Source organism: Ambystoma mexicanum, chromosome 8, assembly GCF_040938575.1.
Source record: "Ambystoma mexicanum isolate Mex_15411 chromosome 8, UKY_AmexF1_1, whole genome shotgun sequence".
NCBI classification, from domain to species: domain Eukaryota; kingdom Metazoa; phylum Chordata; class Amphibia; order Caudata; family Ambystomatidae; genus Ambystoma; species Ambystoma mexicanum.
In genome coordinates this window covers 630,006,371-630,020,686 of record NC_090929.1, presented here as the reverse complement: position 1 = coordinate 630,020,686, position 14,316 = coordinate 630,006,371, and the positions used below count along the sequence as shown (strand labels likewise).

Here is a 14,316-nt window from a genome sequence, read left to right as displayed (position 1 = left end):
TGGCAGGTGGGCTCAGGTCTAAGTTGGAGACACTGTTGAATCAGGCTCCCAACCCATCATTTCAGGAGTCTCCGTTGCGCCTCTGGAACACTTGTTCCTAACGATTCCATTTACTCCTTGCCTTGACTGTTCTATCCTTCCCCACGCTGATCTCCATTCTTTTCCTCATGGCTTCGACATATGCTCATGAATTTTCCTGCTTCTACGGTTCTTCTGATGTTGAACCTCTCTCTCTCTCTCTCTCTCTCTCTCTCTCTCTCTCTCTCTCTCTCTCTCTCTCTCTCTCTCTCTCTCTCTCTCTCTCTCTCTCTCTCTTCTTTTGTACTTTTAGCACCTTTGACTCCTGATGCTCGTCTCTCCTGACACTCCACCTTCCCCTGGCCTTTCTCCCCCTCATCCCTTTCTTTCGCCTCCTCTTCCCCCTTTATTTCCATCTCCTCCTGATCCCGCTGTACTCCACCTACTTTTCCCTTGACCGCATTCTGGGCCTTCCCCCCCCCCCCCCAATCAGCGTTTATTTCTTGACTCCTGTTTGTGTCTGGGCCCAGTGTCCTGTGTCTTCTAGAATTATTCATCTCCTCTCCTCTCCTTCTCCCAAACCAAACTATCTACTCTCCTGAAAGACAATGCCTCCCCTTGACTTCCAGCCACCTCCTTTGCTCTCTTCCAGCCATCATCGAAGTAGTCTCCTTAACTTCAGCGCTCTCCTCTCCCTCAAAATGTGCACGGATTCCTGCCACAGACCCTTCCCTTTATAGGGATTTAACTCTGCCTTCCAGCCTCTCTGACTTGGGGATCTCACTAAGCATTTGTATTGAGATTGGTTGAAGGCTCCTGCCCCTCTTTTGTAATCCAGATGTGGGACTTGGGGTTGGCTATTTGCTCCACAATAGGTGGTCCCCTCTGCTTGCCACATCCTGGCCCTGCCCTCGAGCAGACCTCCCTTAGCCTAATGGGTCCTAGGTGTTTGTGTGTGGAGATGCTGTGGGATAATTGATTAACTGCTCAATTTTTCGATCTCCGTTCAGTCCTCTCTCCTTCCCCCTGGGTTGGAATTTGATTTCTGTATCCGTGATACAGGAGCTCAGTGTGCAGACGCTGCCAGCTCCACAGGTGTCCACTTGTTATCTTTATCCTTAATGGGGCCATGCTGACGGCTAGGCCCTTCGGACAAGTCCCAGCCAAGCTCCTGAGATGGGTTGGGGTACACCAAGGGTTCCTTTCCATGCCAAGCCTTGCATCACAAAGCAGGTAAATGTACCCACACCCTTTGTCCTCAACCTCCCACCAGAACAAGGCGGGGCACTTGGTCACAGTGGGCAATATGGACCTTTTAAACTAACTATGATGACTTGTTTGTTCTTGCCATCTTGAGCATGCTGCCCTCATCAGGCTTCTTCTTGCTGGATTGACATTGCAATGATGTGGCTCCTTTTGTAGATCACACTTTTTGGCAATCCTGACTTTGACCTTGAATCCTGACTTGGAGATGACTGTCTCATATTCTTGTTGATACAGGTCGGGAATATGATAAGGATGGAAACATGCGACCCTGGTGGAAAAACTCGTCAGTGGAAGCCTTCAAGAAACAGACAGAGTGCATGACCAAGCAGTATGGGGACTACAAGGTTAATGGCGAGTCGGTGAATGGCAAGCACACTCTGGGGGAGAATATTGCTGATAACGGGGGCCTTAAAGCCGCCTACCGGGTAAGATTTTGTCATTTTGGCCAGAAATCCAGCCTTATAAGGCACAAGTGAGATTTTAGTATTTTTGAGCAAGCTGCAGAAATGTACATCATCAATTGACGTATTGCAATTAAAAGTTCAGAACACCAGGTTTGTGGGTTAAAAAGCCACCATCGAGGTGTGAACAACCACTAATTTGGGAAAAACATAATTTCATTGAACAGTGTGGTCTGAAATAAGTGCACAGAGTGGCATCCTGTGTAGTGCACAGGGCCTGCAATTTGAGTTATTCTCAAGGTTTGAGTAAGTGAGAGATTACTCCCCCCACACACACAGCATGTACGGTTGTGCATTTTATAGACCGGTTTACTTGAGTTAATAGCTCCCTTCCTTCGTTCCCACCCCTCCACTCAGTCAACTAAACATACGAGGTAAAGTGTAACTTTGACCGTTTGATGTGTAAAAACGACTATGCTGATAAAACATGTTCTGTTGCGTGCCACCACTGATTTTGATATACTACATTTGCTCTGTTGTACAGCCTATGTGAATTGTCGGGCCACCCATCCTCCCACATTTCTACTGTTAGTCAGTCATTCCATATCCCCCTCTGTATCTATATGATTTTATTTCTCCCTCTGTATTTTCACATAGGCTTATTTCTCCACCATGGCTAATTCCTTCTCCCTCAATTATTCATGTCCACTCCTATGATACGCCACAGTCGCATAATTGCACTTACCACTCTTGGTATCTCTTTAATTGTGCAATCCATTTAACAGCCAAACCCCATGTGGCTCATTCAGTGTTGGATCTACCTATATTGGGGTGTGTTTCACATATTACAGCGAAGCAGCACTTTAACCAAGGTCCACATCTGTTAACCTGCAGTTAGATCGGATTTCTCCTTTTCCGTCTCGAACAGGATACATGTAGAATCTCCTGTATTCCTGTGGCTTCTTGTGTAACTGCAGTACCTCTACCACAGTGTTCTCCTTCTGTACTCGCATTAGTGGAGGTACAGACCGGAAATACCGGAAGTGCACGCTCTTGGCTTCCACCATGGTTGAGTTCATTGTGCTCTCTCAACCTCCACTAGGTGCTTTCTGTCCTCCACTCTGCAAATCCACTGTTTGCAGTCATCATCCCACCTCAGTTTTTATGGTTCTTAAAGTCCTTTCTGTGAACTGTGTTAGGTCAGAATCAGGAGACTGACAAAGTGGCATTGTATTTGACTTCCTTTCTTTTTTTGTCCCTATGTCTAAGGTTCTAAAGGTTCATTTTAAAGGAAATGTCAAAAGGGTGTACGGCAGGATGTCTTTAGGAAGAATAAAGACCTCTGTCCAGAGTCCTATACTAACCTAAGCTCTGTCCCTACCAATACTAAGAAAATACAAGGCATCGCTGGCACCTCAGTGGCTTCTTGGTTCTTCCCTTCCAGCGCAGCACGCGCCTCTCTTTTGTGGGCAGCTTGGGCTCTGCGCTGTTTCTCTTTATGAAGGCGTTCCCGGCTCCTCGTTTTGCATGGCTGTTTGTGCACCGTGGACTCTGCTTTGTTTCTGCCACGCCTGGCGTACGCTCAACTCTTCCTGCCATACCTCCCAGGGGGTAGGGTGCCTTGTTTCTCCAGCTCCACATATGTATCTCCCCTTCTTTCAAAGTTGATTGGCTCTTTATCCATCTGTTAGGGGGCGGGACTTCCCACTCCAGCGGATCCTGTGCCCACAGGTGCTCAAAAACCATAGCAAACTTCCATACAGGAAGTTTCCAGTCAACATACATTTTAGCTCTCATATAGCCAAGGAAAGGCAGTATTGGAATCTTGGGAATAGGAAGGATAACTAATATCCCTTTGTAGGGACCTCCTATCCTCTAATGGGGGGTCACCCGAATGGGATCCCTCTTGCCCTGTCCCCCAAAGGCGGTGGCTTCCCCTTGGGGAGAGTGTCAAATTCTGTAGATTTGTCACATAACCTACCGTACTATGGTGGAACTGTGCTCCCTGCATCTTAATTATGTATTCTGATGTCTCCTGTACAACTGCATTGCCGGTTTTTGAGTTCCCCCATATGGAATTCTTTTCTGTCTCATTTAATTCAGTCACCCTTGCACCCACACCGATTCGTTCTCCTCCACTCACTACCTCTGGTAAACTGTTGTTCAAATAGTTTTCCTGCTCATTCATTAGGGTTTAATCCATTATCTCATTTGCCCCCAAACTCCTTTTGGCCCGACCTGTTGAGGACCCCATCACCTACCAAATGATTTCATTGTGCGCCCCACCTAGATTTGTTTAATTCTAATTTTAATAGTGTCAGCATTGGCTGTCCTGGCTGCCTGCCGGGTGCCACGGATGTGCACTGTGATGGAAATCGGATATTCCTAACCCGCGGCTGAGCCCAGAGCTGTTCATGCAGCCATTACCACACTGTAAGAAAGACTTGGATTCTAAACCAGACGATTACCACTCAAACGATGGAGCAAGTGGTGCAACCTGCACAGGCATGGCTCCCTGGGAACCCTGTTCGACGTTTCAGTAGCTGGATCAGACTACACACACTGCAGCCTCAGTAAGCCTGGCCGTACTGCAAGTACCAAACAACCACCACTCTACCTACACTATACATTTTGAGACCACCCCCTTATCTGTTCAAGACGTGAAGACCATGACGTTTACCTCTTCCTAACTTTTCTCCTGCAACCAGTGCAAACACAAGTATATTACATGCATTTATTAATACTGACCACTAAAGGTCAGGATTTTTTACAGCGTTATTCTTACATCAGTCTGTGAATGTATTGCTTCCATGAAGCCATCTTTCAAGTTTGCTGCATGAAAGTGTTGTAGGTTCACATGCTTTGAAATAATGCTGCAGTCCGTGAATTGGCCCAAATGCCACAGCTTTGACTGAGAACAGCCCTGCCGGATTCCACTCATGGTCATGGTATACCTGTTCTTGGTCCTTATGTCAATTGCATCCAGGCAATGGCACTCAGTTTGGTGCCATCTTCTCCTTTCTTTGTCTTGACATTGTTTGGTCAAGCAATAAAACTGCTTCTAAAGATTCTGTCTTCAGAGGATTCAGAGTGTTTTGGCCTTCTCCTTGAACCGGGCAGCTACAGCCCATGGTCATTCATCAGACACTACAACTTAGTAACCAGACTGTAGACCCGTCAGACAATCGTGGAGAATGTTCAAGCTGGGGAGGAGATTCTGCTGTACCTCAGTAACCTAGATTCAAACACCCAGGGGTTATCTAGTGCTGAGTAAACCAGCACTGAGACACTTATGCCATCAGTCAAGGTGAGAATGTGGATTAGTAAAATATAAAAACGTTCTTAATGCTGCCACTAGCCTGTCAGGAACCCACTATAAAAGGGAAAAATTAACTTGCTGCAAAATTAAATGAGGGAAATGGTCTCCATGCACCATGAGCCATAACTACTGTAGTAGTGCTGCATAAAAAGGGTTGCCTTGCACAGTGACCAATACGTGTCCCAAAAGTTTGTTCGTTATAATATTAAAGTGGTCTTTTAAAGCATCCTTTTGCCAGATTTGTTGGCCATACTGTTTGTTGCTCGAAGGAAAAAGTAAAGGGCTGTTGTTGGTTAGACAACAGGAGAGGCAGATGCAAATCCTGTGGTGTTGATGGGTGCAGGTCTCCAGTACCTGAGACCGGAGTGCCATTTTGCTTCTGTCGGATTGGGGGAGACACTTGGGAATATGTTCTCCGAAGGGGTGTGCCCAAGATCTGATATACTACAGTGCCTTGGGTCTATGTAGCTACTCATCTGGGAAAGTGTGATAGCACTAGAGAAGATAGCTTAGTCGTGGCTCGGTTCACACACGAAGGGCTAGTCGGCATGCGTGGTAGCTTTGTGTGTGTATTGTAAGGTGGTAGAAGATTTTAGCAGTCTCTCAGTTGTAACAAAGAGGGTAGGAGACAAATTGAGGGGTACAAGTGGTGTGGGAAGGCAGCGTTGAGCACCATCCGGTAGTGATGTGGTGAGTGCCCTCAGGAAAAAAGATAAGGACGGTGTGCGGGACGTTCATGATGGCAATTGTTAGATCCCCTTTCGATTGTGTCGGTCTGTCCAAGGTGAGCCAGTTATTCAAAGGTCATTGTCAGGTTGTATGTATGCAAGATATTCAGTATGATACATTTGGAGGATAGCTCTGCTATGATACATTTGGAGGATAGCTCTGCTAGCTAAAGCTTGATCCTGAAAGGCGGTTTATGTTGTAATTTGCACCATGGTCATCTGCCACCTGCAACGTCCCCAAGTGATCCAGTGGATCGGAAGGGAGGGTAGCCAGGCATGGGGGCACGATGGAAAATGCAGGACAGCCCTACTGCTTTGCCGATAAAAGCAGACCGGGATTTACCCTGGGTTGTGTGTCCTGGCTGCAGAAGTGCAGTGTTAAGATGTTTGTCTTGTTAGGAGCAGCGTTCAAGAGCAGTGTGTGGGTGGCCTGGTCTGTAAGTACACCATTTCCTGGAACACAGAATGAGCTTATTAGTTGGAGGAGCACTAGGAACCCTGGTTGGACAGGGTGGTGAGGGACAGGGGGACAGACTATCCTGAAAAAATAGAGAATCATAATGTTGCATAGCAAGACGGGAACCCATGGAAAAGGCCTTGCACGACTAAAGCACTGGATGACCTCCCTACCCTATCACTGGGCACTTTTAGATCGGTCCAGTTTCATGTTCTCACATTGCCACTTTGTCCCTTTTTTCTCTGTCGCACAGATACATTCTACCCCGTGAATAACAAGATTCTGGTAAGTGGGCAGTCTGGAAACTTCACTCATTGCCAAAGCTATCTGCTTAGGATTATGCGAGGCGAGAGCTTTTGGTTCAGAGAAAGGACTGCTGGAGATAAGAGGACACCAGGCACCCATTTCATCTCCCTTTTAGTATGTTGGATGGCAGGTTAGGGGGCGTGGCTGGCGGGGGACTGGTGAAGTAGGAAAACCACAAGGCTTCCGTCACCACCTGTTATAATCCTGATGTTGTCCTGGTTGTAAAGCAGATAGCCGGTCCGGAGGGAGAGATAACGTGCAGCAGAAGGTGGGCTGCACTGGGAGCTGTTCTCCGTTTCAAGGGGGACACTAATCCTGCCAAGAAATCCGACCGGAGAAGAAAGGCACAAGGAGGGCGGGTGATGCACCAAGATGGTCACCCGGGAACACCAACATGCCCGAGGTGAAACAAGCAAACTGACAGTGACAGCCAGGAGCAGGAACAGCAGCATTAGGCTGGACCGCACTGGAGGGCGCTCAGGGAGCCTGCAGAGCTCGGCCCTGGGACCCAGCAAGCCATAAACCCCACAGTAGAGAACGCAACACAACCAGCTGCCGGCTTGCGGTGCCGAGGCCCGTCAGGCCGTCAGCCCAGCATGGGAGATACTGCAGGGGACTGGGGCGGAGGGCGAGTTGCAACGAGGAGCAGACCTGACTTGAGAGACAGTGCACCCGGGGGTGGAGGCTATGCTCCCCCAGTCCTGAGGCCCTGGAATACATCGACGGCAGAGAGTGGGAGCCCCCTGCCTTGAAGCGGGGCAAAAAGCGAGCTCCTGTAGCAGAAGGCCACGCAAGGGCTGGGTAAGGCCTGAGGGCTCCGGGGGGGATGGCCTCTGCCTATACAAACAACCGGATAGCTGCACAACCCCCAGAAGAGCATAAAGAAGCTGCTTGGACCGTGGAGAGGGTGAGCACCCGCCATCACAGCGCTGAGCTAGCAAGGACGAGGTTAGGTGGGGGGGGGGGGCATCTACATGGGGTGTCGGGATCCCCCGAGACCCTCCTAAGAGGTGCGCAGGAGGAGGACTGTAGGCACCCGGACACCCTGAAGCAGACGTCCTAGACTACGGATGGACATTGACATGCACAATAAGGGCACAGAGTGGAAACCTAAACACATAGTCAAAGTGAAGTGCTGGAGAGGACCACCCAGAGAGGGCCACAGGCCATGGCCCTGTAAACTGAGAAATGCAGAGCTGAGGGACTTGTAACCCTATTGTACTTAGTGAGAGGAGCTCGGGCGCATACAGGCAACTGTTATAGTAGAGCCTGTGATACCTTGGCTGCTTTGAGGAACCAGCTGCAGGCACACGGGCAGGCAAAGAGGAGCCTACCACACAGGCACTTACACCCAGAAGGCCCGGGGGGGCACCTAAAGCGCCACCAGGACCAGCCTTGATCAGACTCTTGACACACATCTTCCCAATGGGAGGTGTAGGAGGGACCTCCCCAGGGAGAGTGGCGGCTATCCAGACAAGAGATCAGCATGCTACAGCCGCCCAGGAAAGTGAGCGGACCATGATGGGAGGGAAAAGCAGGCATCCCAAGATGGACAAGTACACAGCCCCAATGCTGTAGCCCCTGAGAGTCTCCCACTCGCCCCAACAAGATGTGCAAACAACATCCTTGACGGGTAGATTTCCTGAAGTCCTACAGGCAGTACAGAGCTCTGGAACCGCCTTGGAATCGAAGATCTGGACCATAGGGGAAGAATTGAATCTTATCCAAGCAGACGAGCAAAAATCGACAGATACATAAGGCAACCAAACTGAGGGTCACAGCAACAGAGGTGCAGGTGGAGATACAGACCCTCAAGAAGCAAGTTCTCACACTACTGCAGACGACTAAGGTCCTGGAGGCCAGGGCAGAGTACGAGAGTGCCGCTCGAGGAAAAACAAAATAAGGATAGTGGGCCTCCCTGAAACCGCAGAAGGGGACTCCATGGAAATATTTCTAGAAAAATGGCTGCCAGAACAGTTTGGTGAGAAGGGCCTTTCACAGTGGTTTGTGGTGGAGTGTGCTCATATGATTGCTGCACAGAGGCCAGTGCCTGGGGCTAGTCCTAGACCGGTCGTGGCTAGGATATTCAACTACCAAAATCGCTATGTTCTTCTGCAGGCTGCCAGAAGGAGGGGCCTGGTCGGATTTTCCAACTCAACGGTAATGCAATTCCCAGACTATACAAGGCCGGTCCAACAACAGTGGCAGAGTTTTCGTGAAGTGGCTTCTTCGGGACAATGAAATTCACTACACGCTGTTTTACACCGCAAGAATTAAAATCATCAAAGGGGACCACCATTGGTTCTGCAACTCCCGGAGGAGGCATGGGAATGGTGGGAGACTGAGGGCAGCTGGTCCACAAACAAGCACCTGGAAATAGTCTGCTGGCGTCCTCGAGACATACAAGCATGAGGCGCCGGAGGCGGGAGTGAGTCAGGCCTTGGACGACCAGGGACAGAGTTACAGTGTCAGAGGATCTATCGCTCCAACTACGTGGGGGAGGCGGGTAATTGGAGGAGGACTCAGCCGGGACCCTAGGTGGCTCTGGCCCGCAGACAGAGAAGTCCACACAGGATCCTCAACGATAGCGTGGAACTGAAGCCCAGAGTATGAACTGCTACAACACGAATTGGGGTGGTGGGGGTAAGGGGGTGGCCTGTGGCCATGGCCAATCTACCCAAGAACCGAACGCACCTTAGTGACCCACCACCCTACATACTGTGAGTGCCTTCATGCCTCGGGCATGAGCATGGAGCCTGGCTCCGCCCCGCCCCCCATTGGGGATGTGAGCCAATGCAGTGTCTACATTGCAGGTATTTAAACCTGGAGGTTTGCGAGTTGATGGGGTTCCTTATTGCAGCTTTTTGGGTTGTTCAGGGAAAGAGGAGGGTCGTTGAAGGGGGGGGTGGAGTCCACCTTGGGAAAGCAGCCAAAGGCCATGCAGGGCAACGATATATGCTAAGAAGGTGTGAGAAGGGGGGTCCACAGCCAGAACCATGGGATCATTGACTATTCTCACATGGACTTTGGCAACCAAGCATGTGTAGGAAACAAATGGGGTTTCTGAAGAGATGAGGGGGTGGTGCAGTTTGCAATGCTCCAAGAAACGCACCTCAATAGGGCAGAACTCGAGGAGGTGAAGACTAGCTGGGGTGGGGGGGTGAAGTGCATGGCACAGCCTACTCCAGCTACTCTAGAGGGGTGTTGACTTGAATAGTGAGAGGAGTTCCCTTTCAGGCAACTAAGATTTACTGCAATGAGGAAGGCAGGACTCTTATTCTGCTGGGGCTGCTAGACGAGCGGGAAATGTGTCTGACAAACTCTTATGCATCCGATACCTAACTTCATGGTGTAGTAGGCATGATGGGGGTGGGCACAGACATAGGGAGCAGATATGGGGGGGAGATTTTAACTACGTACTTCAACCGCAATTAGATGGGTCAGACCCCAAGGAACATAAGAAGACTCTAAATCTCTGGGAGGCATGCTATCAGATTTAGACATGGTCGATCTCTGGCGCGAGACGCTGGGAGAAGAAAGGGGCTATTCCTTTTATTCCCACCCGCATTTCACATACTCGCAATAAGATTATATTTTTGTGGCGAGGGAGCAGTTTGCCCAGTTCCGGGAAGGACAATATAGGACCATGCCCCCTTAAAAGCCACAATGGTATGGGTGAGGAGGAGCTGGCGTCCCCCACCTGGCGGCTATGAGCTGAGGCATTGACTGATGGGGCATAGGCAGAAGAGCTTAGCTGAGCCATAAGGGACTATTTTGAGGTCAATGAAGGCTCAGTGACTATGGGGTGGTATGGGAGTTGAAGGTGGTAATGAGGGGCAAATGTATTGCCGCCACACTTGGGGTTTGCTCGACATTCTGCACTTTAAAAGACTTGGAGGACCTCAGGGTACTTGAGGGAGATATGGCAAAGGGGTTGGGATGCGAAGCAGCACTTCTGTGGGGAATGGTGCATAGGTGGCAGACGCAAGAACGGTTGGGTAAACGTGACTAGGTGCACCACCTGACGAGGATTCATGGGGAGGGGTACTAGGCAGGCTGGCATTTGATCCTGTTCCTCAGATTGACCCCAGAGCTTAATTACCCAGGTGGAAATGGAGAACGGGTCCTGGCTACCACACACGAAGACATTAATACAGTGTTCCAGTAATAATATGAGCAGCTGTACAAGGGTAGGGGGCAGGGGCATACCCAAGACATGGAGGAGGTGCCAGATCAGGCCTCCCTTCTGCAGCTGAGTGAGGAAGCAATTGCAACACTTGATGAACCCCTAACAGAAGCTGAAATTATATGGGAAATAGAATTGCTTTGAAGCAAAAAGACGTCCATGGTCGACATCCTCATGGCAGAATTTTATAAGACGTATGCGGACCTACTAATCCCCTGTCTCCGGCAACTCCGAGTGGGCCTTCCAGAAAGGGAGCCTCACTGCAACCATGCAGGAAGCCATCATTCTCGTACTGCTTAAACCAGGGAGGAAACCACGTCACAGTGGATTATACCGGCCCATCTTGCAGTTATATATGCACACCAAAATACTGGGTACTGTTGTTGGCCAGAATCATTAAGACACTCGCTCACTTGATCCATCAAGACCAATGTGGCTTTGTATGGGGTAGAAATGCAACGATGAATCTCAGGAGACTCCAGCACATCATAGAAAAAGGTCAGGGGTCAGCAGAGGAAATGGCGGTGGTCTCCCTAGACGTGGTTAAGGCCTTTGACTCTGTTAATTGGGAGTCGTTTTTCTGAGTCCTGGAGAGAAATGGGATGGGGCCAAATATGCTGAAATATATCTGGCTGCAATACGAGGAGCCCATGGCGCAGGTGAAGACGGGAAAGGTGGTCTTGTGGAGTTGGCAACTGGGCAGCAGAATGCGGCATGGCTGCCCGCAGTCGCCCATCCAATTTGCCCTTGCACTGGAGCCTATGGCACAGATCTTCTGGGCACAATTCCACGATGCAGGAATCCGGGTAGAGTCTCGGCAACACATCATCTCTTTATACGATGTTTTCACAGGATTTCAAGTGAACATAGAAAAATCACTGGTGTCCCACTGGGATCTCTGCAGGGTAGGGCATTGTAGGACCTGCCAGAGGTTGGGTTTCTCTGGGTGGACGAATCCTTCCGCTATCTCGGTCTCCAGACTCACCATTCCACAGCAGATTCCTTCCAGCATGATGTCGTCACAGCACTTAAGGGGATAGATGATGGGATTGCTTTCTGGAATAGCTACCCCTGTCCCTAATAGGCAAAATGGCGATCTGAAAGATGCTGATACTCCCCTGATTGCTCTACCTGTTTGCAAATATTCCCCACACGGACAGGGCCGCGTTCTTCAAGATACTAGACCACAAAATCACAGACCTACTGTGGGGAGGGAAATGGCATAGGGTGTCGCTCGCCACATTACGCAGGAAATACCGGGAAGGAGGACTTGCCCTCCCCGACTTTGAGCTATATGTCTTGGCGGCCCAATTATAGCACACCACCAGATGGGAGATAGACGAAGGAGAACTGGACAGGCAGCTTCTGGAGAACCCAAGAGGCATTACACAGGAAGGTACTGTTATGGCAGGATAAAAGTCAGAAGGCTCCTGCCTGAGTAAGGTGGTGAGGCTGGCATGGAAAAGGACACGCATTAAACTACGACCGGGAGACGGTTACGGCCCTGAGATACCTCTGAGGGCCGACGCCAAGGTAGCCGGGATAGTACCGGACATGGGGATGCAAAGTGTACGCAAGGAAGGTGCTGGGAGACCTCTTACAGGCAGGGACGATAATGCCATTCGGTGCATGGGCTGGGAAGTTTCAGATGCCATCGGGGCAGTTCTTAAACTACGCTAGGTTAACTGGTGCGCTCGCAGGCAAATGGGACACAATACCCGATGAGCCACAGACGACTGTTAGACTGTTATTCTACTCTCTCCTCCCCATCGGGATGGCAGGCATGCCGTATCGAGGCTGTACATGGCACTACAGCCCCCTACCGCAGCTTACTGTGCAAAATAAGTGGGAACAGAACTTGAGACAACCTTTGAGGAGGTGGATTGGGAGAAAATATGCATGCACACTAGAAAGGTATCCAGGAACTGGCGTTTTAAGCTGATCCAGTTTAACTTGATGCATAGAGTCTATCTAACCCCTCAGAAATTACATATGATCTGCCCGGACCATCCAAACAAATGTCCCAGATGCAAACACGACTCAGCTGGTTACTGCCATATGGTGTGAGCATGTCCAATAATACAAGGTTACTGGAGGGAGGTGGTGGTGAGGATTAATGCCCTAGTGGGAGCTCAGCTAGATTGTCCCAAGATGTCTACTGGGGGTGATACCCAGGGGAACTGGGGAATCCAGAAGAAAAAGGTGGTTGCTTTTTTATTTCTGCTGGCGAAACATAGGTTGACAGTAGCTTGGAAGAGTGTGTAGCTGGCTGATGTGTGGCAATGGGTAGCTGCAGAACACCGGATAGTGCAAAATTTGGGGAGGAGAGATGGGAGTGAGGACAAGGGACTTGTATGGAACTTGCTTCTGAACTATTTACAAACCTCTCCTGACGACCTGCTCCCCCTGAAGCACAGATCGAATCGGTGCATATGGGTGTGGGAGGGAATAGGGAGCAAGGTTACTGTCCACCAAGAGGCACAACCTGGAAGACATTGGACAGACACGAGACTGGGGAAGGGACCTATCGGACAATTGGCATGGGCTGGACTGGGGTGTGGTATGGGGGAGGGATTGGAAATGGTTGTTCATGTTAATTGTTTGGCGAAAATCAATAAAAGTATTTAACAAAACAAAAGTAAATTGGTTGGTTGGCAGGCTAGGAGCCATCTCAAAATCACTCCAACTTGTTCAGGTGGTTTGCTCCGTGGCCTCTTCGCACTTTTGCACATCAGGGCAGAGAATGGCCTTTGTTGGGCAATCTAGAGAGTGGCGAGCATCCCTGGTTGTTTCTCCTAGAAGTCTACCCCCCGTCGGTGACTTCTTTGAAAAGTGCAAGAATGCCAGGTGTTGAAGACGCATCAACATGCGTAGTCGACTGTCCAAATGTAAACTATTTTCCCTGGCCATACATGAAATTCAGATAAACTACTGGCCAGAAACAATTGTGGTGTGCAGCGTCACAGTCCGGGGGTACGAACACTTGGCAGTTTTTGGCTCCCGAGGTCGTACTTAAGAGTATTTTTAGATACTCGGCTCACTGTACAGAAATATTCTGGGGTCCAGAAGGCCGTCCGCTAGGAAATTGAATTTGCTGAAAAGGTGTTCTGCAAGGTTTTGCACAAAGAGGTGATCTATACAGTGTGAGATCTGTTTGCTACAAGGGAGGATGATATTCCCTACCTCGATTCTATCAGTAGGAGCACATGCCCAGAACTGCTGTTCAAGGTTCCAGTGGTCCACGCATTTCTGGGAGGGCTAGAGAGATTTAGTGATGATGTAATATCCTACTACAGTTTAGGAACTTTGAAATCAGGTGCATCTAGAACAAAGTCATAGTGCAAAAGAAACGGTTCCTCACCTACGGAACTTATTTTGCAGGCTTAATATACGTTGAAGATTAAACTACCACCATCCCTGTCTGCCGTAAAGTGAAAAGAGTACAAATTGTGAGCTGTTGCCAAAATGTGTCGTCCTATGAAAATCGGCGAATGTTTCTGTCCATCAACTTTCTTCGCATCTGCCAACCATTTCTTTTTTGATACTTTGTAAGGAAGGACTTTCTGCTCTAATGTACCCTTGATTGTCCCCATAAGCTCTTGCCTCTCTCCGTTCTCTGATTATCGCCTCTTTTT

The 14,316-nt window shown here is 49.5% G+C and overlaps 1 protein-coding gene across 5 annotated transcripts in view; it reads left to right on the top strand.

Annotated features, from left to right (window-relative positions):
- The window catches only part of ECE1 (endothelin converting enzyme 1), a 696,412-nt gene that overhangs the window by 645,511 nt on the left and 36,585 nt on the right, over nucleotides 1-14,316 (top strand). For all 5 annotated transcript variants that reach the window (XM_069610356.1, XM_069610353.1, XM_069610355.1 and 2 more), the window contains one exon: nucleotides 1,519-1,709. In XM_069610356.1, coding sequence (XP_069466457.1) covers nucleotides 1,519-1,709 — 191 coding nt within the window. The remainder of the gene's footprint in view (nucleotides 1-1,518; nucleotides 1,710-14,316) is intronic.